General features: G+C 38.3%; 1 protein-coding gene across 1 annotated transcript in view; it reads left to right on the plus strand.

The window, feature by feature from the left end:
- Positions 1–5,369: 5,369 nt before the first annotated feature.
- LOC148353398 (glycerol kinase-like) overlaps positions 5,370–24,164 on the plus strand; it is a 29,094-nt gene continuing 10,299 nt past the window's right edge. Inside the window, exons 1-15 of the mRNA XM_088353096.1 lie at positions 5,370–5,567; positions 11,994–12,067; positions 13,077–13,183; positions 13,253–13,330; positions 15,201–15,280; positions 15,386–15,523; positions 17,552–17,661; positions 18,524–18,590; positions 19,209–19,244; positions 21,012–21,079; positions 21,169–21,211; positions 21,290–21,370; positions 21,451–21,529; positions 22,999–23,095; positions 23,181–23,265. Coding sequence (XP_088209222.1) covers positions 5,514–5,567; positions 11,994–12,067; positions 13,077–13,183; positions 13,253–13,330; positions 15,201–15,280; positions 15,386–15,523; positions 17,552–17,661; positions 18,524–18,590; positions 19,209–19,244; positions 21,012–21,079; positions 21,169–21,211; positions 21,290–21,370; positions 21,451–21,529; positions 22,999–23,095; positions 23,181–23,265 — 1,197 coding nt within the window. The 5' untranslated portion in view covers positions 5,370–5,513. The remainder of the gene's footprint in view (positions 5,568–11,993; positions 12,068–13,076; positions 13,184–13,252; positions 13,331–15,200; positions 15,281–15,385; positions 15,524–17,551; positions 17,662–18,523; positions 18,591–19,208; positions 19,245–21,011; positions 21,080–21,168; positions 21,212–21,289; positions 21,371–21,450; positions 21,530–22,998; positions 23,096–23,180; positions 23,266–24,164) is intronic.

Genomic DNA, 24,164 nt, shown 5'->3' on the forward strand with positions numbered 1-24,164 from the left:
ATCAGCCTACCTTTTCGAAGGTGATTGCGTCACAAAAGAATAACCCCAAAATCCTTTTCGACACTGTAGCATCACTAACAAGGCAACAGATTATCCCAGATAGTTCTACCCATTCAGCCCATGACTTTATGGTCTTCTTTAATAAGAAGATTCAATGCATACAGGAGGAAATTTCTAAAGACAGTGTTAATACATCACATATTAAAGGGCTAAAATCTATAGATGCACGATATGGTGGCTGTCCAGGGAATTTGTCCCGATTTAGTGATCTGTCGCTCGGTAATATTAAACAGGTAGTGAATACGGCCAAACCGACAACTTGCCTGTTTGACCCGCTTCCGGGTTCGCCTATTAAATGTCTTTTTGGGGTCCTTGACCTTCAGTTCTAAATATTATAAACATATCACTCTCCTCAGGTGTCCGCTGTTATTAAACCTACACTGAAACGACCCAACCTTGATGCAGAAAGCTTATGTAATTATAGACCTGTGTCAAACCTACCGTTTCTTTCTAAAGTACTTGAAAAAGTTGTGGCACGGCAGCTGAATGATTTTATATCCGAGAACAATCTTTTTGAATCAATGCAATCAGGATTCAGGGCTAACCAGTCTACAGAGAAAGCTCTGATTAAGGTAACCAATGATCTTCTACTGACATTGGACTCTGCCGCTTCATGCTGGACCTTAGTTCTGCTGCTTTTGACACTGCTTTTGACAGGACGCACTGTGTTGTTAACTATGGTGAAATGACATCGGAGCCCTTTAATGTTACCTGAGGTGTTCCGCAGGGTTCAGTACTTGGCCCCCTTCTTTTTAGCATATACATGCTTCCATTAGGTAATATTATTCAAAAGTATAATATCAGTTTCCATTGCTACGCAGATGACTTGCTCCCTCATATCTTTCAGATTTAATTTACCCTATGTTCCGGTCTGGAGCCTTTACTCTGAAAATGCTGGTCTACTAGTGATCCCAAGAGCCAAGAAGAGAACCGCAGGTTCAATAGCATTCTCCATTCAGGGCCTGGTGCTGTGGAATGCGCTTCCTCCTGAGATTCGATCTGCAATCTCAGTGGAACTTTAAATCTAGGCTTAAAACACACTTCTATTCAATAGCTTATGAATGACCAATATTTCATATTGACAATATCTGTGTATTATTTTTTATTGCAACATCCATTCCAGCCTGGTCATCCTGGAAGGGTGATTACCTCATGTGCAGTACCTTATCAAGGTTTTTTCATTTTCCTCATGTTGAGGTTTTTCAGATTTTCCTTGCCCTCATGTAGGTTTTAGATCAGGGGATGGTGTAATAATACTCTGTGGTTTACAATAATCTGTAGTCTGTGAAGCCCTTTGAGACTTGTGATTAAGAGCTTTTCAAATAAAAATGACTTGACTTGACTCATTGCAGTAACTGAAATAAAAGCCTCATCATCCAGTCCAGCCTGAATGTGGATCCTTGGTGGGACGGGTACACCGCAGTCACATATATACTATTTATATATTTTTGGAAAACGCTGGTCAGATGTATTGGCATTTAGTTCTCTATACATGTGTACAAGAATGACAAATAAAGAAGATCTAAGGCTATCTTGGTCGATCTATAACTTGGTCTATCTAGAGACTAGAATCTAGCCAATCAAATATCCTTTTTTTTGTTAAAAAAAAAAAAAAAAAAAGTAAATACATACACATCCTACCACAATGTGGCATGAAAACAGTATATAGCAAATTATCATCATCGCTGATTTTGTGTATAGACTTAAGCAGTTGATGCATTGGTCCCAAGACCATTAAGTCACATATGGCTATATCTTCCATTCCATGTGGCTTAATGTCTTCACATTTCCTCATACATAAAATGTAGTACTCACATTCATAGACTTTGGTAAATTTACCATATAAATTATTCTCGAGTGTAGTGTCTTTAAAAACTGGCTTTTTTGATTGTTTTTGTTGCTTTAATCCATATATTAACAATTATTATGTAAGATTATGCACAAAAGGGGGCGGTGGTTGATGAAGCAAAAAAGAAAAAAAGCTAAAAAGAAAAAAAAGCCCAGGAAAAAAAAGAAAAAAGGAAGAAAAAAAGCCCAGAAAAAAAAGAAAAAAGGAAGAAACAAATGGAAGAAAAAAAATCTGAACAAAAGTAGTAAAAAGTAAGAAAAAAGAAGTGAAGGGTCATGGAGGAAAATAAATATAATAAGAAAAAAAATAAAGAAAAAGGGTATCTTTTAAATCAGGGAAAAGGAAGAAATGATTCCAAAAAAGATCGAAAAAAATACATTTTGTGGTAGTCTCATTGATTGTTCTTGTGTTGCATTCTAATAATTTCAAAATATATCAAGTCAATCTTGTTGCCAACATCGTAATTTCACTAAAAAGTGTGATTAATACAGCTCTGGATTGTAAAACCAAACAAATTAATCTCCCAAAGGGTTAGCATTATGTAACAAAAGAGACTGTTAAAAAATGCTAATTTTCCCCTCCCAAACCTTAAGTTGGTATGGCCCACCACCGCTTGTCGGAAGCGGTAAAATTAACACAGATCATGCGAATGATACGAGGCAGGTACAATGGAGGGTGGAAAGGTGCGAGTTGGAGCCAAGAAGGCTAGGAAAATAATTGAAACACGTTAAAAGAAGGACTGTTATCTTTCATTTCACTCACTTTTTGCCTGTCATCTGTCCTGTTTTCCCCAGTTGTGTGTTGAGCTATATATTTGCAGAACTTAGCAGTTAACTGCCTTTACCTGGTAGCTCCTCTCACTCAAAAAGTTGGGAGTGATGGGAATGCCGTCTTTTTTTCGAGAAGCGGCTTTTTCGACTCGGCTCACTAAAAAGAGCAGGCTCTTTCGGCTACCTAAAGCCTCTTCACATTGTTTATGTTGCTTTTCTCATACTTATCAACCTCCACGGCTCCATGCGCTTACAAACTGTCTATTTTCCCTTACAAAATACAAAATAATCTTGCACCATATTTTTTTTGTTCGGAATGATTCGTGATAGGAAAACCCCAGGCGGCAGATGCATGCGCACAGTAGCATCAAACCGCTCGCTTCGTTTGCAACGGAAAAAAAAACGAGATAGAGGCTACCGCAGCAAACTCGTTTGACTTGATTGATTTGCCATTTTGTGTATACTGGATGGTACCCATAATTGACAAAATTGCGTTTTTCCATACAGATTTTGTTGTACGTTGTAAACGTCTTAAAATGCATAAAAAACGTACTTTGTACAGCAAAAACATACAGGTTCACAGGTATGTTTTACCTATCATATAATAATACTTTTTATGTAACATTATGCACACATCCATCTGCACCACTTATCCTCAGTAGGGTCACGGGGATTATGCACACAGTTACCTTTAAATAAAGCTTAAAATTAAAATTACAAAAATGAAAAAGAAAACAAGAAAAAAATTCTGTAAAAAATAAAGAGAGAGAAGAAAATAAAATAATAGGCAGGGAAAAATTGTTACAAGGCCTGAAGAGTCAAAATACATGGAAAATAAGAAAAACGAAGGAAAGGTAGGAAAGAATAATAAAAAAAGAGAGAAAATACTTGAAAAAGAGAAGAAAAAAGCTTGTGAAAAAATAAATGAACAAAGAAGGAATAAGAAGACGCAGGTCCACTCACAATATAACCTCCTCACAGATGCCTACCATGCCATTGGGCTGGCATTTACATTTCTGTTGAGCCTTTGTCAAAACCCCAACAGACGGTAGACCCAAACGTTTTCACACCAAGCTTTATTTAAGGAAGCGGGGCAGTCATGCGCGGGAGCACAAACGCCAGCGATTCGGTGATCGCTGGGCAGAAGAAGCGGCGCAGAGAAGTCAGGTGCGGGAAAACAGGAAGCCAGGGTCAGATAAGATCAATACCAGATACCGAACAGGATGGAACAGACTGGATCGATATCAGATACAGGATTTCATACAGAACGGGACCGGTACCGAATACAGGATACACGAGCAGGATACAGGTGAGGATGCAACAGACGGGATAGATACTGGATAGATGAGCAGGATACCGGACAGGACGGGACAGACGGGATCGATACACGAGCAGGATACAGGTGATGACGGGACAGGCAGGATCAATACCGGATACACGAGCAAGATGCAGGTGAGGACGACGCTGACGAGATCGATGCTGGATACAGGGTACCGGGTAGGACGGGACAGACGGGTTCGATACCGGATACAGGATACAGGAGCAAGATACAAGTGAGGAAGGGGCAGACGGGATCAATACCGGATACAGGATGCATGAGCAAGATACTGGACAGGACGGGACAGACGGGATCGATACCGGATACTGGATAAATTAGCAGGATATCAGACTTGACGGGACAGGCGGGATCGATACTGGATGCACGAGCAGGATACCGGAGAGGACGGGACAGGCGGGATTGATACCGGATAAAGAATGTACGAGCAAGGGACGGGACAAAGTCAAAATACTTGCCTTGCAAGTGCAGAGGTTTGTTGACGGACTGACTAGAAGTGAATGAGAGCTCTAAGTTTTAATAGGAGGGGAACCAATCCGGCAACGAGCAGCAGCTGGCGCCAAAGGAGCAGGCACAGGTGAGGGCATTGGGTAATCGTGACACTTTCCTTTACTTGGTTGCTTCTCTGCTTTAAAGAAATTGAAAACTAGGATAAGAATCTTACTGTCTCAGATGTACACTGAAAAAGAAACTCTTATGTTTATTTACAATTACATTGCCATGAACAACATTGCAGAGACCATTGCTTTGCTTAGGAGGATTTTGGTGTTTTAAGTAGCCTACTTAAAACGTGTGTAGTGAAGTTACTTCATTAAAGTGCCAAGAGTTTAGCGTAAAGTTAAACTATCTTTTGGGAATGCAAAGTGTTTGTATAATTTTCTTTTGAATTAAAACGGTAAAGTGCTTTCTGTTAATTTATCAACAAATATCTCCAATAAAACTGCATCATAAGAGCTCGCTGCTGCTCCATTTATTCCAATTCCTCCTCCATACCCAAGTGGGCAGGCTTTGGGTTGAAAACTCCGGGCTAAAAAAGCGGCCCACTCCGGCCCTTAGTACCTGAGTAGTTTTTTTACCAGGTACTTTTTTACTTTTACGCAAGTACTTATTTTGATTGCTTTACCTCTACTTTAGTCTTATTATTTTGAAGTAACAGTAATTTTACTTGAGTAACATTTTGGCTACTCTTCCCACGTTTACTTTTGATCGAAATGCAAGTAAACTTCTAAAGTACGTAAATGAATATGAAGAGAATGTTCCGCTCTGTGGTGACACTCCTGCTGAGAGCTGATTGGTGGAGGAGCGACCAACGCCTAAATGACTAACCAATAGGAGCGTCGCATAGATAGGCTCGCCAGCTGCGGAATGCCCCGCCCTCTTGCATGTCACTTCTTCCCTCGTTGAGCCGCTGTCCTTTCAAAGCACACTTTGAAGCGAGCAAGTGTGCCTTTTCGTCACTTTGCCTCTCCAAATAGTTCAACAGGGTCGAGGAACGGCCATGGATCCCCTCGTGGGTGCTATTGACCAAGGCACGAGCTCAACAAGGTTTCTGGTAAGTGACGTGGCAGTGTGGCGGCATGTTCATGTTATGCAACGGTGACAACGTGGTTATATTGTCAACCTATAGTACACAGTGATGGGTCGTTTGCGAACAAAAATACTCTACGAGCTGACTCTTTGAAGTGAACAAGGGCCGGCTCCCCATCAATAAAGGAGCCGGGTCCCTTTGTCGCCCTTTCACTTAATAAAAGACAGGTTAGGCTTAAGTATGATTAAAAAAGAAAATAATCCACTGCCTGGAAATGGCACAGCCCAATTGGTTCGTGCGGTATATTGAGCTTAGGAGCTCGCTGTTGTAGTGTTACTGCGCATGCCTAGTATTCGGGCCGGTTGGCTTGTTGTAATATGAATGAAAAGTGTTCAGTAAATGTGGTTAAGAGCGTGAAACGTGTGTGTGATCATTTAAAATACACCACATAATTGGCGACAATGTAAATGCGGCCGTAGTGTGCAGTGAAGATGGCCAATTTCGCCAAACCAGACGAATTCGATCCTGAAAATGAACAATGGACTGCTTGCCTTAGGGATCATCTCATCCACCATTCTCTTTGGTCTGCTCAACGTCAGCTCACTTTTGAGCAAGGGACATCTTGACTTTACTTGTTTAACTGAAACGTGGCAACAGCCAAATTACTTGTCCAAACTCAACGAATTGACCCAGACTGTTTTCTTCCCTGACCCAGCCCAGGAGATGCACTTATCGAAATTGGTAACGACCTCCTCATTTCAGCTGGTTTAGTCTCCATTCACCTCTTCTTCGACTTTGGTGCCGTCTTTGACACTATCTCTCACCCCATTCTCCTCAGCAGACTCTTCAATTGGCATTACCCGCACCCCCCTCCTATAGTTCCATTGCTACCTCAAAGGCCGCACTCAATTGATACAACTTAGGTCCTTCTCCTGTCACCACACGTGACTTCCTCTTCATAAGCTAGCTCCTCAGCCCAATCCTCTTTGCCCTCTTCACGCACTACTGAGTCTCCTCCGACAAGGACAACATCATCCTGAAGATTGCCGACGCCACTGCAGTGATAGGACCCATCACTGCGGAGGAAGAAGCAGCCTACAAGAGGAAAGTGGCGTGTCCTGCGACCTGGTGTTAGGACAACAACCTCACCTTCAATACGGAGAAGACAAAGGAGATGATAGTGGACTATTCATCCGGGATCTTGAAGTAGAGCAGGTGAGTAGCTTTAAGTACATTGGCATGCACATCACTGAGGACTTCACAAGGACCCTCCACACCACACAGCTGCAGGAAAGCTCAACAGCGACTGTACTTCCTGGGGAGGCTGAGGAAGTTTGGAATGGCAAGCAAGATCCTCTTCAACTTCTACACCTGCATCGTGAAGAGCAACCTGACCATGTGCATCACTGTTTGCTACGACAGCATCATGGCCATGGACCGCAAATGCCTGCAGAGAGTGGTTAGGAACACTCCGAGGACCACCAGGACTGCACTGCCCAATCTGCAGAGCATAAACCATCGCAGAGTACACAGGAGGGCCGCTTCAATCATTAAGGACCCCACCCACAACGCAGACTGTCTACACTTCTGCTCTCAGGACAAAGGTACAGGAGTATGAAATGTAAAACTCATATTACCCCTCTGCCATCAGACATCAAAATGCTGCTGATCGAAAGTTACGCCACAGACATGTTCAGCATATTACACACTTTAAAATGAACCATATTTGGACTATTCTTGCACTAGTCACTTTGAACTGTGTTTTATCTTTTTTTTTATCTTAATCCCTTAACTCATCTTGAGTTAATCTTCTATTTTTATATTTGTAATATTTGTTGTATTTTATGTATACATGTGTATAGTTTGATTTTATTACGCTGGCAAACTGTGTGGACAGCAAAGTAAGAATTTCATTGTGCATGGAATCGTGGTTCTTTATTATGCATGTGAAAAACTTTGAATTATTATTATTACTATAGATGTCGCTGTACTGTGCCGTGCAACCGAAAATGTGTGCTCTAAAATGTGTAAAATACATTGTTTAGTGTTTCAGATTGTAATCACATTTAACTAGATACCCAGTAAGGCTTATGCTATTGTCTCACCTGTTGTCTGGCGAAGATGCCCATGCTACATTCATCTGCAGGCATTTGATTGCAAAAGAAATTCAGGCAAGAACAAAAGCCTTCTTTTTCTGTGTGTTTCAACTCTGATCACTCATTGTTGGTAGCACTTGCAGTGATTATTTCAAAAGAGACCAAAACCGTCCAGAACAGCATTAAATGCTCTTTGGGTACGTCTTGGAAGATTTTCGGAGAATTGTACAAGAACGTTAAGGGGTGAAGGTCATTTCTGTTTCTATCAGTTGTGTGCCTAGGTATGATGAAATCCCCTTTCAAAAATTAACTCTCCATCTATGTAACGTTAAGGTATTTTCATAACCTTTGTTGTCCATGTTCAATGTTTTTGCATTGATTTAAACCGGCTGCCTGCAACTCTTGCATGTACTCTGGCACCTGATTTACTTTTAACTGGGAAAACGTAAATTGTAGTGGTACAGTTGTAAATGTTTACCACCAAATGGCATATGGCATTTTTAGGAGCTCTTCCTATGGAAGACTTTACTTTTCCAAGCGGGTCGTGGCTTTTTGTTTGGAATTTGGGTAGAGACATTCGTTTGGAAGTCATCCCGAAGCATTTCCTTACAGCAGGGTGTCTCCAACCTTTTTCAATCGTTGAGCTACTTTTTGTTATTAATTAGAGCAAAGGGCATTCAGTCTGATATGTTAGCTTGATGGCTTGCCGAAAGACTAAAAAGCCAACAAAATAGCCAGATTTAAAGCTAAAAAAAAAAGCTAGATGGCTAACTAGAAAGCAGGCCAAAATGTATTCTTTAGCAAAAAAAGGTAAAATGTTAGCAAAATGACATGTAAAAAAATGTTAAAAAGCTATCTAGATAGCTTGCTAAATGGCTAAAAATGTAGAAAGATAGCCAACTAGAAAAACAGGTAAAAATAAAATAAAAGGGAGCTAGATAGCTTGCTAAAAAAGTAAAAAGCAAACTAAATAGCCAAATAGAAAACTAAAAAAAGCTAGATAGCTAAGTAGAAAAGACACCAAAGCTTGATAACTAGTTGTACTTCCTGTAAAATAAATCAATATAAAGACAAATACATTTGTTTAGTATATAAATATATCATCATTTAATTTTCACTGCTTCAAAAATATTATCAATACATGTTTTATTTTTTTGTCCATGAAGCCCATGAACTGGAATTTATTTATTTGAATCTCTTAAATAACAATTTTGCATGTCATTACATTGTTGTTACTGTGTTATTACGAGGTTATTTCTATAAATAGGGTTAAATATACTCAGTCAACCAATCCAAACATTTTTTTACTAGAAAATTACAATAACCCAGCACTAGTGAGCTATTTTCAGAACAGGTCTGCCGACACCTCAGCTTAGGGGGCACCTTGCATGTTATTATGGCTTTACAAAACTTAAATATCAGAATTATTCTGATCTTTATACGGTTATTTCCTAAATTGATTGATATTTTACCTTTTAGTACTGAGGAGATAAAAATCCAATAAGGTTAAAGTCTATTGGTTGATTTTGTTGACTTATCTAGTTTAAACTATTGTCTTTTTCCTTTTGATTAAATGCTGTGTTCTATTAGCAGTGTTTTGTCTCATAGTATACAATAAAACTGCTTAGGAATGATTTTGGATGCATTTTGCTGCAAATACAGGATCGATTCTGCTAAAGCCCAAATCATTACATTAGTGCAACCATGCTTAACAGATAAGCTTGTGTGTTTTGGTTCTAAAGCAAATAGCTTTGTTTTTTTATACTTTGTCCTTTCTGTTGCTTCGATTGCTGTAGAGTTGTCTTCTTGAAGAACATCAGCGGTCTTAAACTCAATTTAGTCGGGGCCGCTGAAGCTAGGTGAGGTTGGGCCAAATGGGGTTTTCCTCAAAAACGGCACTGATTAAAAACAATTTGCCATTCTTAAAGGGATGGTGCTTAATATTTGTCCACTAGGTGACGCTGTAATGTAAAGTGCAACCTAAAATTAGTTCAAGGGTGACTACAAAAAACTACAGAGACTGAAAGTTAGCAAAAAGCATCATTTTTCTTCTAATTTTTACCCACAAAAAGTGCAATTTTCTGTTTTTTTTTATTTTATTTTTTTCTTTCTCTTTTTTATTTTATATTTTAAATTTTATTTTTTTCTTGAGTTTTACTTTGTCTTATTTCTTTATTTCATTTTCCTTTTTTTCCTTTTCTTTGTCCTTTTTTCTTTTCTTGTAGGTTTTTTTTTTTTTTTAATTTTCATTTTTCCTTTTCAAAAGTAAAAAGGTGCATTTTGGTCACTTTGAGACTCTGTATTTTGTCTTTTTCCGTTGTGCTGTTACCATTCTTTTTTGGTGGAGCAACAGAATACTACATGGCATCCGGTGGGAAAATAATACACACTGTCCCTTTAACTTTCATATTAGGGAGGGGGGGCCTCAAACTATCATCCTGGGGGCCACAGTTAGCCACAGGGCTGCAAGTTTGAGATCCCAAGCCCCACTTTCCATTTCCTCTATGAATAAGGTCATGATGGGGGATAACAATGAATCAAAGCAGAGCTACTGTGATGCTTTTGCCTGTAGAATGTGGTTTTAAAATAAAAAAATGTGGCATTAAGGTTATGGTTCTAAAGGAAGGCATTATATCTGTTGTATATTGAGTCTGTGAACATGCAAATCCAGTGGTAGGCCGTCAGGGCCTGCAAGGCCTTCTCTGTTGACATAGAAATATCTGAATTATATGATTTATATTTTGTTCATGCATACTTAGGAAATAATTTGAAATTATTTGTTCATTTTCTTGCTTTCCCCTGCTTGTGCTGCTTCCAGTACTGAGATATCTTATTTAAGCATTTAACCAATAACATTTTAGCAACTACTGTTGGAGAAATCTGGGTTTGAGAATCGATTAATTCTTCTCGTATGCGTTCAAAGAAATGCAGGAATGCAGGTTACGTAAAAGGGAGCTTCTTGTTTAATTTTTGCATCTTCAGCGTTTACAAGAGAACTCAGAGAATCTTAGACATAACAGAGCTTTTATAACTTCAAATGATTAAAACTGAAAGGGGGTCTCAGCCCCGCGAGAGGGCTTACGAACTTCTCCGGAAATGTTTTCGTCTCAGTTTTCTCTGAAAATCTTGGCAGGTCAGATGCTGTACCTAGTTCGTCTGCCAAGACTTTTTCCAAAAGTCTGATGTCAGCATGTCTTTTATCCACAACATTACCTGAAGTTAGGCTAAGGTATCTTCCCCAAGGCCTTCAACAACATTTCTGAAGGCCCTTGTAGCATAGAAATTGGTGTCCATAACACTGTTGGATTAGCCAATCAGATTTCAGGTTGGCCACACCACAACCTTCTAGGGTGTGTATGTTAACCTAGCTAGAGGGCAATTATGCACCAAAGTCAAATCTATTATTCGACTTAATTAGGATAAAATTTATCTTTTTACTTTTACATTGAACTTTTTCTTCGGAAATCTATTCGCAAAACACATTAGCCCTGATAACACAGAAAACATAAATCAAAATATTTAGAGAAACAACAAAAAAGGAAATACAAACCAATCTAAAGATTTTATACCCAACAAATTTCAACAACAAAAATCCCTGAAAAAGAACATGCATATTGACCAATATCAAGAGAAAAACGGCATATCAAAGGGAACCTGCCTCTGTCTTTCTTTTCCATATAGCTGTTTCATTCCCAAAAAACACATCACTGAAGGCCTAGGTGTAAAATGCATGTTCCTCTACTGTGCAAATGTACATCACAGTTTCGACTGTGTTCTTGGTAGGGAGGCAAGTGAACATTGAGGTGACATTGCCTCCAAAGGTATTTTAATGACTAAAAAGAGGAGATGACTGTCCAACCGTTTTGATTCATTTTTTACTTCGGTATGTCACATTATTTTGTTTTACAACTCCATGATTGTAAAATATTTAGCCCATTTTACATCATTGGTTGTTACAGGCATGTTAGTAGATGCTGGTATAAGAGATGGCCAAGTGTGACTATTTTGGAGAGAGATTCAGTCGCTTTGTGAGTGGTGCCGTGGCTTAGGCATCCAGTGAGCAAATTTCAAACTGCAAGTCATTTTTCTCTTGTGCTTCTCCCGGCATATTCTCTCGGGCAACATTAAAATTCTTTACGAAATCTTTGACACCGATGATTTAAACTGTTAATGGTTGTTTCTTGACTTACGAATAAAAATAGGCGTTCCGTGCAGCTTCAAAACACACTGGTTGGTTGATTTTTCCTGTTGTATGTATTTTTGAAATGTATCGTTTCCTGAAACACACAAAGTATTCTGCTACTTTGTAAAGTCTTAGTGAAAATCCTTTTGTTGTCTTTCTCTTTGTTTGCAGGTGTTCAATGCCAGGACAGCAGAATTAATTACTCACCACCAAGTAGAAATCAAACAAAGTTTTCCAAAGGAAGGGTGGGTTTCAAAACACTCTTCTGACAGTCTAAAAACAATGTTCTTACTAGTTTTTCATACAATCTGTGTGACATTTTAAGGATTATCAGTTTTTGTGGGTTTGGTCCATCAGGGGTCTCCAACCTTTTTCAAGCGTCGAGTTACTTTTTGCTACTTATTAGTGCGAAGGGAATCTTGTTTGATGTACATTTCTAAAATAGTAACTTGTACTAGTTACTATATTATTACCAGGTTGGTTATTGGAAGTAGAAGGAAGAGAGTGAGAGAGTAAGAAAGAAGAAAAAAAAGTGTAAGAAAAAATGGAGTGAGGGAAAGAAGACAAAAAGAGTGAAAGAAAGAGAGAGAGGGTAAGAAAGAAGAGAAAGAGTGAATGAGAAAAGAACAAAAGAGAGGAGTGAGGGGGGATGAGAAAGAGGGTAAGAGTAAGAGTGTACAAAATAAGAGCAAAGAGAGAAAAAGAAAACATTAGAAAGAGGAGAAAGAAATATACAGTGGGACCTCGCTACTTCGCGGTTCCATGTTCGCAGGTTCAGAGCTTCGCGGATCTAAAAAAAAATAATAATAAGATAAAATAATATATATATATTTTTAAGCATTTTTGAAGGGGCGTCGCTACTTCACAGATTTTCACTTTTCACGGGTGGTTTTGGTCCCCATTAACCGCGATAACCGTGGGATTGCTGTATATACTCAGTCAACCACTAAAAAAAATAATTTGACTACAAAATCACAATAATCCTGCACTGCTAAGCTATTTTCAGAACAGGTCCGCCGGCACTTCTGCTGTCCTTAGGGCGCACCCTGGTGCTTGCGGGTACCACGTTGGAGGCCCGAGGTCTCCACGAATAGAAACACTGAGATATTTTATTACTTGTGACAAGAACAAATTTGTCCTTTAAACTTCCCAAGGTTTTGTGTCTGTAGATTAGGGTCTTCTGGTCAAAAATCAGTTTTAATGTCTTGAAATATAAAATATAACACTAATGTTGTATTTCTCTTTTTGATTAAGGTGGGTTGAAGAAAACCCCAGGGAAATAATCCAATCAGTCTATGAATGTATGGAGAAAACTTGTGAGAAACTTTGCAAGCTCAACATTGATATCAGCAACATTAAAGGTGGTAAAAATGTCCTCGGGCAGTTTATTTTGAAACCTATCTTTAATTTTATTTTTGTATTCTTATTAGCGGTGGGTGTAACCAATCAGAGAGAGACGACCGTAGTTTGGGACAAAGACACCGGAGAGCCTCTCTATAATGCCATTGGTGAGTTTGCAGTATCTCTGGTGTGATTATCTTTACTACAGATTCCCGAAATCATGACATTAACCACTTTAAAGGTACAGTGTGTATTATTCAGCGTAGCTCAGTGGTAAAATGAGCTTAATTTGTTAAAAAAAACAATGTTGATTTGAATAATAAAAAATATTCATAGGTTGAGAGATTGGTATTTATTTTACACACAAAGAGTCTCACTCAAAGGGAGTTGATAATTTTCCACCATCTTACTGCTACAGGGACGCAAAAACCTAAAAAAGGCCGGGCAAAAAGATAAATTTTGGTTACTTTAACTCTCCGTAGTTTGCAAACTTCCTTGTGCAACCAAAAACGAGTGTGAAAAAAACACAACACAATAACTTCTATAAACATGGTTAGAGTAAGTCCAATGTAGTTGAAATAATCAGTGTATTTCAGTGTTTTGTTACTTTTTGCTGGGGATATGTTCCGCACCTGCTAGGCACTAGGTGAATTTGCAGGAAGTACAGGTATGCCTGAGGAGTGAAATGAAAAGCTTTAAGGGGACGGGGTCAAGTTGAGCTTTGGCTGTTCCCTATTAGCCTTTTTTCAGTTTTCAATTTAACAGACAAGTTAATTTGTGATTTTTAAAGAATTTCAACATTGAAGAAAGTCTTTGTGCTAGGCTTGAAGAGCATGGTGTTGGGGTCTAACATACCTCCTACCGCCAGAAGGCCCTAACTGGGGTTTAAACTGGGCACCGGTGTTCCCAATTATTACACACCTGTGCCTGATTATTGTAAACCCTTTAAACGTATATATTTGATTAGCAAACTGTGGCAGGTGATTTCGAGTTAATCTGTCATCTCATCGTTGTATTATACTCCATTATTACCCATCACCTTTGATGCCCTTTCCGTGGTTCTAAGCTAGTGTGATATAGTAAAGCTGCGCGTGCATTGTTAAAGCAGAATGGCAGAATTCATGTCAGTTTATAGCAGCCCATTGACACAAAAATATGGTAGATCATAGATACAAACAGCTCAATATACCACAAATTATGTCCTAGCAGTAAGATGACTTCATTTTAATCGTCAAAGCCAACAACTACAAAAAAGCTTTCTTTCGATTGGCGTTTTATATCTCCCTTTAAAGGTACTGGAAAAATTGAAAAAGTTGACTTGAAAGGGTTTGAAAAGCGCTTGAACTTGGACATTTTTGATCAGCAAACTTGGCAGGTAATTTTGAGTTCTTCTGTCATCCTCCTTGTGTCATTTAATTCCAACACGACCCCAGGTTCGTTTGTTTCTTTGTTACTTTGCCCATTGTAGTTTCTATTTCTGGTTTGTCATTGTTTGAATTTTGTCATGTTTGTTTTTTGTTTCTAGTTTGTTGTTTTGACATTTTGTTATTTGCCTTTTTAAGTAGTTAGTAAATGTATCTATGACATATTTAGTTTTATTGCATTGATGCATTTACAAATACTACACTCAAAATAAGGAGACACATTTTTTTTTTTTCAACTCACAAGGAGAACAGTGGAGAGAGACTAGTCCTCAGATAAGAAGTTTCAACCTGATGGTCTTCCATGAGCACTTCCTTTTTACTAAATCTCCTAGGTTACAAAAAGATCAGCCCTAAGGGGTGTGGAAATCAACTAACAGTAACAGGATTGGCTAATAGTGACACTATTGTAAATAGTGCGTAAAAGTAAAAATAACAAGTGCAAAATAATGGTCAAAATGACGAACAGCCGTATACAGAGGCATCACCCGACATGAATCTCATGGAGGACAAATGTATTTTACGGTGTTAATTTACATTCTTAATTTGGGCAATTTTGGTTTTCAATAATCAGACACTTGGGTTCCCTTCAACTTCGCTTCTATCTGCTTTATAGTTTGGCTGGACCTGCGCACACAATCCACGGTGGAAAGACTTATCAACAAAGCACCAGACAAAAACAAGAATCATCTCAAAGTAAATGTGATAAGTCGAGTGTTTTCTCTAAACATATTTAAAGTTTTGTAACAGCGAATTTGCGTTTGTTTCTCTTTTGATCTCCCCCATTTTCTGATGAACCAGCACAAAACAGGCCTCCCCATCAGCACCTATTTCAGTGCGGTGAAGCTCAGATGGCTGCTGGACAACGTGGACACGGTGCAAAGGGCTGTACTCGGTGGGCGCGCAATGTTTGGTACAGTCGACTCATGGATCATCTGGGTAGGACACTTCACACACACAGATTTATTAAAAACCAACCTATACAAATTTATTTCAGTGTTTTGTCACTTTGCGGTTGATATTATCTCAGTCGACTCACAGATTCAATAAAAAACACAATACTTAGAGACAACAAATATGAAGCTGGCGCCACATGGTAGGAAAAAAACCTCATGAGGGCCGTACTATTGGATTAAAGAGAAAGAAAGGAAGAGGGTGAGAAGGAAAAAGGGATAGTGAGAAATAAAAAGTTTAAAGTGAAAGTGGGAATGAGAAAGAGAATGGAGACCGAGAGAAAGAAAAATATGGAGAGAGAAAGGATGTAGACAGAGCGATAAAAGAGGTGAAAGAAAGAGAGAGAACAAGAGAGATGGAAAGGAAGGGAGAGGGGGAGAGAGAAGAAAAAATGTAGACGGAGAGAAAGACGGTGATGGAAAGAAAGGGTTGGATAAAGAGAGGGAGAAAGAAAGAAAAGAGACAGCGAAGAGAAAGCGTGATACAGAAAAAGAGAGAGTGAAATAGAAAAAATGAGAGTAAGAAAGCAAGATAAAAAGAGAGGAAGAGGGAATGAAGGAGAGAAAAGAGGGAAGAATGAAGGAGAAACAAAAACAGAAAGAGAAAAAGGAAAGGAGCTAGAGTAAGAGAGTTGTAGAGTGAAAGAAACGGTGGGAGAGAGAGTGGGACAAAGAGAAAGGAAAAGAGAAATGGAGAAAAAAATAGTGAGAGGGAGTGGAAAAGAGAAGGAAAGTGATAAAAAGAAGCTAAATGAACAGAGAATGCGAGAGAAAGAAAGAAATGCAGATTCAGTTGCTTTAGGAGGGGTGACTGACTTTGGTGACAAAGTGGTAATATTTAAAAGTACAGCTCATTATTCTCTTGCACTTAACATTAATCCGGCCCACGAGACAATGCTGAGAGAAGCACAGGAAAAAAATGAGCCGCATGGAGTCCAACATTTACCTGCGGTTTTGAATATGTCCACTAGATGTCCCCAAAGCCAGGCACCTCTCCCAGACCAAACCACCCACTAGAGCTGTTTTTATTGACTAGCATATATCAACCAGAGAACATTTGCGGAATCACCCATCTTAATCTACTTTAAATAAAAGTCACGGGCGTGCTGGTAAAGTCCTAAAAGACATTTCATTAATTATTCTAAAAATAAGGCCTTAATTGGCATAAAAATGTCTTAAATGCAATTTTCGAAGGTCTTAAAAATGTGAACAGATTAATAAGATGTATATCTGTTTGAACAATAAAGATTTCTTAATCGTCTTTTTAATAATGCAGCAGTTTATTTTATTGGCAACATGGCCGGACCACAATGTTGGAACTATCAAAACGGTGTTGTGGTTTCGGTCCAACACTTAGGTCTACCCACATAGCAACTTGGAACAGAGACGTTTACTTTGGACCGTGAGAAAGGGTACATTTGTTTTCTCTCATTTAAAAGCTGTGCCAGGTCGTGTGTACGAGACGCAATGTACTGTGTGCAAGAAATATCTGTGTTTTGTTTTGTTTTGTTTGTTTTAATAGTGGGGTTTTTTTTTTTGTCTTGGTCTTGAATTGAACTTGCCTTAAGTTTTAAGAGCCCTGTAAAAGAAGCATTAGCTTGCCAAAATAGATGTGAAATCTAAAATTCAGATAAACAGTTTTTATAAAAAAAGAAAAGAAAGCAGAAAGTGACTTTTACATCATTGAATCAATCGTTTACCTCATTTCTACTGACATTTTAATTGTGTGCTATTTTGGTCACTTTTAAGGTTGCATGAGTTTCCCTGAGTTGATTAAACTGTAGTGGAAATAAATTTGATTGTCGTCAATAACAGTTTTTATCATCGAATCTTACACCCTGGCCTATATCCAAATTGTAATGTAATTGCGAGTCTCTGAAAGATCCACAGTCCTCCAGCTAAGGCACACTTCTTATCCCACTAATTTACTCGTGGGGCCCCTGTGAGAATGTTTTTTTCTACCATGTGGCCCCCAATGAGTTTGACATACATTATTAATGCTCAATTTTCTCAGTGTCTTACAGGTGGCAAGAATGGAGGAATTCATTGCACTGATGTTTCCAATGCTAGTCGCACAATGCTCTTTAACATTCACACCATGGACTGGGATAATGAGCTCTGCAGGTAACTGCAACACACACACAAACCACAGCTAATTTGGACAAACTTAATTCTCAATTAACACTTCATCATTGTGTAACTGAGAGACTGTGGGTGGGAGATAAATTGTGCTTTTTCATATTTATTTTTTCCTGCTTGTTTTTATTCTTTTTTTCCATCTTCTTCCCTTTTTCCTCTCATTATTTTTCTCCCTAGCTTTTTTTTTGTTTGTTTTTTCTTCTTCCCTTTTCCTTTAGTTGTTTTTCTAGCTTTTCTACTTTCTTGCCTGTTGTTCTTTTTCTTCTTTTTTCCTGTTTTTCTTCCTTTCTTTCCTTTTTTCCCCTTTGTTTCCTTTTCAGATTTTTACTTCTTTTTTCTTTTTCTCCTTTCTCTCCTTTTTTCCTTATCTTTTCTTTTGTTTGTCTTTTTCTCATTTTTTCAGACTGCTCTCACCACTACATCCAATTTTCTTTGGGTGGGCAGAGCATGTCTCCTGGCGTTACGACTCAACAGACACTGATAAAAAAGCACAAAGTATGGCTAGCAGCAAGACATCAACTTTATTTTAGTCATCAACAGCCAACAATAAATGTTTTTTTGATCGGCATTGGATTTATTCCTCTAGAGGTATTGGGAAAGTTGAAAAAATTGGCCTTGAAAGTTTTTGGTCATGAAAAAGGTGTATGAAACCCTGCACTAATTAGTGAAAGCTTAACATGGTTTTGTCCTTCCCCAATGCATTAAATAGCATTCTGTAAACACCATAATGTAAACAAAATCAAACGCTCTCATTGAATCACTAACGTGTGTAACGCTGCTTGATACAAATACTCAAACGGCACAAAATGACCTGTTTTGATTCCTTCTTTTTCTGGGCCTCTTTTAGCTACTTTGATATTCCAATGGAACTGCTCCCCAAAGTCAGAAGCTCCTCTGAAATATACGGCTGGATGGTATTACTCACACTATAATGTTTACCATACTTTCTTGACCATAAGGCTCACGTAAAATTTTCTTCAAATCGTGCTGTCCACATACATACTGTATGTATATACACAAGCTACATACATGTGTTTACACTCATACAATCCTATTTGCAAATCCGTATTTTACTTTATCAATACTTAAATAAACCACAACAAAAGTTCTTTGCGCTGTTGTCACGCAGCAGTAGCATAGGCCATTGGCGTTCTATCGTGCGGTGCGCCCTGTGCAGTGTTAAATACAGAAAAAGAACCAGTTATAGAGACGGTGCTCTTTAACACGGCGCATCCTATGTTCATGAAAATACAGTATTTATTCATTTGTGGTTTCAAGCGAAGCAAACTTGAAGTCGGACTCATTTTAACCCATGTTTGCAGACGATGCAGCATCCACAATGTTTAAAGATCCCTGCATTTAAATCAATGCACACTTCGAAGTCTATACTTTATGATCCAAAATGATTCCATTGTATGTGCTAAAAATCAGACACAATTTGCATATGTGATACAGTTGCAAATGTGAGACCGGTACAAAGCTTATTTTAACACCTGAAAAATGCTAACCTGTTGTGTTCATGTCCTCACCAGAAAACAACCAGCCTTGAAGGAGTTCCGATATCTGGGGTAAAACTTTTATTTATATTATGTCTTCTTGCTATTATTTACTAAAGTATTTCATTTGTCTGATGAGATGAAAGTCAACTGCTGGTTTTGGACCCCCCCAATTTAGAAAAAAACTTTTTTCAAAGGGTTTTCCTAAGAGTTCTTCATCTTGACCTTGAAGCTAATTCCAAATTCGTAAATATGTAAAACACTGGGACACAACATAGTGCGTTTAAAATCTCTAAACTAATAACTGAAATTGACATTAGGTGAGGGATTTTATCATTAGGGCTACACAAAAATTATGAAAACCCATGAATTTATAAGATTTTTCTCACTTGTAGAAGTCAAGCAAACATAACTGGGGACCTAGAATTTTAGTATACTTGTACAGAGTAATTTATTTAAAAGTAATTTTTCCAGCTTACAGTAGTAATGTGTCCTATAGTAGAGGGCTGGTAAGCATTCGGGAAAATCTTTTAAAAATAAGTATTGGCTCATTTTTACGCAAAGTATACCATTTTATCTCACTGGGACACAATTGGGACTGGATAACATAAATAAACCGAGTCTTTTGTGGGCTAAATTTGATTCCTCAATGTAGTTCGATAGTACTTTTTATCTATTATACATTTTTGATGAGTCGAGTATTACACATAAGATAAACAACATTTACTTGATGGAGTTGCATTTGGCATATTTGTTTTTGCATGTCTATTGCTTGTGTGATCTATTTGTTTTGGAGAAAGATGTTCGCTTTTGGCACTGTCACAAAATTCAAGTTTGCCCAAAGAAATGCTGGCAGTAGATCACATGAACACGCATTTAGAATCCAGACGCCGTTCAGTAGCTTGATTGCTGTGCATTAAAAAAAAAAAAGTGGAAAACATTGGTGTGCAAATAGAAGCAAAATAGACTCAAACCTTTGGCCTTTTTTCATCTTATCTGTGGATTCCAAACAGTAACTCATGTTTCATGACCAGACATCTGCTTGCTAAGTCAGCCATGATTCACGCCAATCGTCCAGCATCTCTTGACTTAAGATCGCCAATGCCGATTGGCCAATTCATATTATAACATCTTACATACTGTATTATGACCGGACACCTGCTCTGCATTCTTCTCTGCATCTCGCTAAACGTTTGTCTCCCGCTCCGTCATGCGGACGCCTTTTTTGTCTTTTCCCTTCTCATTTTTTCAACCCAGCTGGCCAATCAGCAGGGCTATGATTAGAACTTGGGAGAGTACTGTTTTTCAGATAGTTTTCAACTGGACCAAAATGTGATTAAAATGATTTGCATTTATGTAGCGCTTTTCAAGTCAATGAAGACTTCCCAAAGCGCTTTACAATGTACTTCACATTTACCCATTCACTCACACACCAAGGCGGCCGTGCAGCCATGCAAGGCGCCAACCTGCTTATTGGGGGCATTAGGGGTTCAGTGTCTTACCCAAGTACACTTCGACATGTAACACGGAGGAGCTGGGATTCGAACTGTGATCTCTTGATCCCAAGACGAGCACTCTACCTCCTGAGCTACTGCCGCCCAATAACATAAACATATGTTTAAAACTGCCTTTAATTAATGTGGTGTTTTTTATTTTGTTTCAATTGTTTTTTTTCAAGTAGATCTTAAATTTGGTTTTAAAAAAGCAGCAAAAAATCTTCAATTTAACTTACCTTAAGCTTTAGGAACTTTGCCAAGTGAATTGGGTTTCAAACCCCTGTTTTATTTCATTTTTCTTTTTAATTTGGTGGTTTGCTAATAGTGACATTGTTTTTTTCAGTGCCTTGGTGACCAGTCCGCAGCCCTGGTTGGTCAGATGTGCTTTCAGGATGGCCAGACCAAAAACACGTTCAGTACAGTACTCATTATCTCTGTCTTTCTACTTTAACCCCCAGTTTTGCTGATATGTTGCCCTTTTGTTTTATTGTTATGTCAAGGTATGGGACAGGTTGCTTCATGCTCAGGAACACAGGAAACAAGGTTTTATCTGTCAACAATGTTTGGTAGTAGTTCCATTTTCTTTGTTCTCATATTTAACATTTTTTGCAATTTTCACAGCCTGTGATGTCTGAGCACGGTCTGCTGACCACTGTTGCCTATAAATTAGGAACAGATGCTTCTCCTTGCTATGCACTGGAGGTTTGATTTTATTTGTTATGATCAATTTTTTAGCAGAACGTATGATCACTCTATTTGATGAGTTTTTCTCTTCCTGACAGGGCTCAGTGGCCATTGCTGGCGCAGTAGTTAGATGGCTGAAGGACAACTTGGGCATTGTACAGTCTTCTGCAGAGATTGGTATGACACCTCCAACAACTCATTGTCATCATAAGTGTTGGGTGTGTTACTAATAAAAACACCCATTTGTTAGTTACTTAATTTAAAAAGTAATTCTGTCACTTCCCAAAATGTAGCGTGTTACTCTGAAATAAACATTTTATTTAGAAATGAGTGTGCAGTATATGCTTGTATTGACGCCAACCCTCTAAAACTGCATTAAAAGGGCTTCATAATAATAAAAAAGCATGTACACAAAGCTGTGGAAGCAGCGATCCCTTCATATTTCTTGGCTTGCGCAATTTTGAGAGCTTGCAAACAAACATTGCAGAGCCACTTCATATCTCTGGGCTTCAAAACAACTCTATAATCTTCTTTTTTGATGTATAGGTACTGTCAACGACATTCTTTTTTTCTCAAGGCATGGTGTATTGCAAAAATAATTTGACAAATAAAAAGACCAAAATTCAGCACACTTATCATGACGTCTGTGCTCACTTTTGCTCCATTTTTTTTTTTTTTTTTTTTTTAAATAAATCACACGAACCTTTTGCCTACTGGTGAAACACAACCAAATATGTGCAAATAAACTGACCCCCTGATTTGAGCATTTTATTTTAGTTATAAACCTGGCTTTAATGTGAGAATATATATGATAAGAAGAATATCTCCATCAGGAGAAATTCAGTGCTTTGTACTTGAGACAACTCCACCGCAAATGTGTTCAATTGTACTTTGTGGGTAAATATAAACAAGCCCATCCCTTCCACAATGTTGCTGGCGGAACAAGGTTTGTATATTTCATTGTGAGCGAAGGAAGAACAGTTGGCAATCATTGGAAGTTGTAAATCATAGGCTGCTTTTAAGATGTCGCGGAATAACACACCGTGTTGTAAGCAGCCGGGTTACAAAATTTTATAAATGTGTTACAGTACTCATTACTGAGAAAATTAATTGCGTTCCAGGAACGTGTTCTTTTGTAACGTGTTAGTCCCAACTAGAGTTAAGATTGGGCTTCAAAAATCCATGCCAACACATCTTTGTCCGCAAATATTAAAACCCAACCTGATCCAGACCCGACAAATGAACTAGATTGGCAGGACCATGCCCAAATTTGATATTTTTGTCAGGCAGCTGCAAGAGTGGAGCTGTGGATTTTTAAAAAAGAAAAAGCAGCGAGAGAGGAGCTGAGATCTAAAAAAAAAGCTGCATGAGAGGAGCCGTGGATATAAAAAAAAGCAGTGAGAGAGGAGCTGTGGATTTAAACAAAAGCGCTAGAGAGAGACAGAGCGGTGAATTAAAAAAAAAAATAGGGCACTGCAGCAGCGAGAAGCCTGACCCGGTCCGAGATAATGATTGACATTTTAGGCCCGACCTAAATTTCGTGTCTGGTTCGTGTTTGGTTAGGGTTTGAACTTAAGATCTTATCTGTAGTCCCAATACTGCTCATCCTGTTGTCTTGTGAACCATTTCTCTCACCCTCATTTTAGAAAAATTGGCTTCCTCGGCCGGGACATCTTATGGTTGTTATTTTGTACCTGCTTTCTCTGGGCTCTATGCTCCGTATTGGGAGCCCAGTGCAAGAGGGTGAGATGAGGACCACTTAAATTATCTCTAAAAAAGTGTTTTGTTGATTTTCTTTTCTAACACACACTTTTTCTTTTGTTTGCAGCATTATCTGTGGCCTCACACAGTTCACCAACAAAAGCCATTTGGCCTTTGCTGCTCTCGAGGCAGTTTGCTTCCAAACACGAGAGGTAGGACCAAGCCCTGTCAAATTTTCTTCACCATCAATTCTCTGCAAAGGCCACAACATTTTTTCTCTATCATGATTGTCATACTTTGATTGATCAGTTAGCAGGGGAATTAAAAATTAAAAAGCACCAAACACACAGATGTTGAGATTACAGATACGAAGATTGTAATGTCTTGTTGTGAGAGCCTTATTTGTTTGGCTTTGTGCTGTCTGCTGCCAACATTTTTAACATAGCAAGCACAAAAGTGCTCATCTCCCTCTGTGGTTGCAGTGCTATGTACGCTTTTTTACTTGGCACCTCCTAAGTGGTAAACTAATATGTATATAAAAAAAAAGAGTATGACCATTATATAAGCAAAAATACATGAACTACCATATCAACGTCCTTTTTAAAAAAAATATTCGTAGGTCAAAACATTTGTTTTTATTTATTGTCCGCCATCTTACTGCAACAGGTACTGCTAAGAAAAAAAGGGGGAAATTATGCTGTTAGGTCACTTTAAGTCTACGTAATTTGTTGTAATTTCTTCCGTGTGCTATTAGCTTAGTTTTCGGTTGCATGACACAATACAGCGACATCCAGTGTGTCAAATATACAATGTCCCTTTATTATTGTGTTATTTAGCACCTCCTAAGTGGTAAAAACATGAGTTTATTGAAAAACAGAATATTGACTTTTATGGTGAGCTATAATACGTGAACTATCATTTAAACATACTTTTAAAAAATACTCGTAAGGTCAAAAACATTGTATTTATTTTACAAAACTGGCTGCTGAAAAAAATTGATCAATTTTTCTCAAACTCATAAAGGTTTCTTATTCACTTTTCATTTCAAAGGAAATGGCTCGCCTCTTCTGTACACTTTTCACCAACCATATTTAATGGATGCACGAGATAT

This window comes from Urocampus carinirostris, chromosome 14 (genome assembly GCF_059441175.1).
Source record: "Urocampus carinirostris isolate Australia breed hairy pipefish chromosome 14, RoL_Ucar_1.0, whole genome shotgun sequence".
NCBI lineage: Eukaryota > Metazoa > Chordata > Actinopteri > Syngnathiformes > Syngnathidae > Urocampus > Urocampus carinirostris.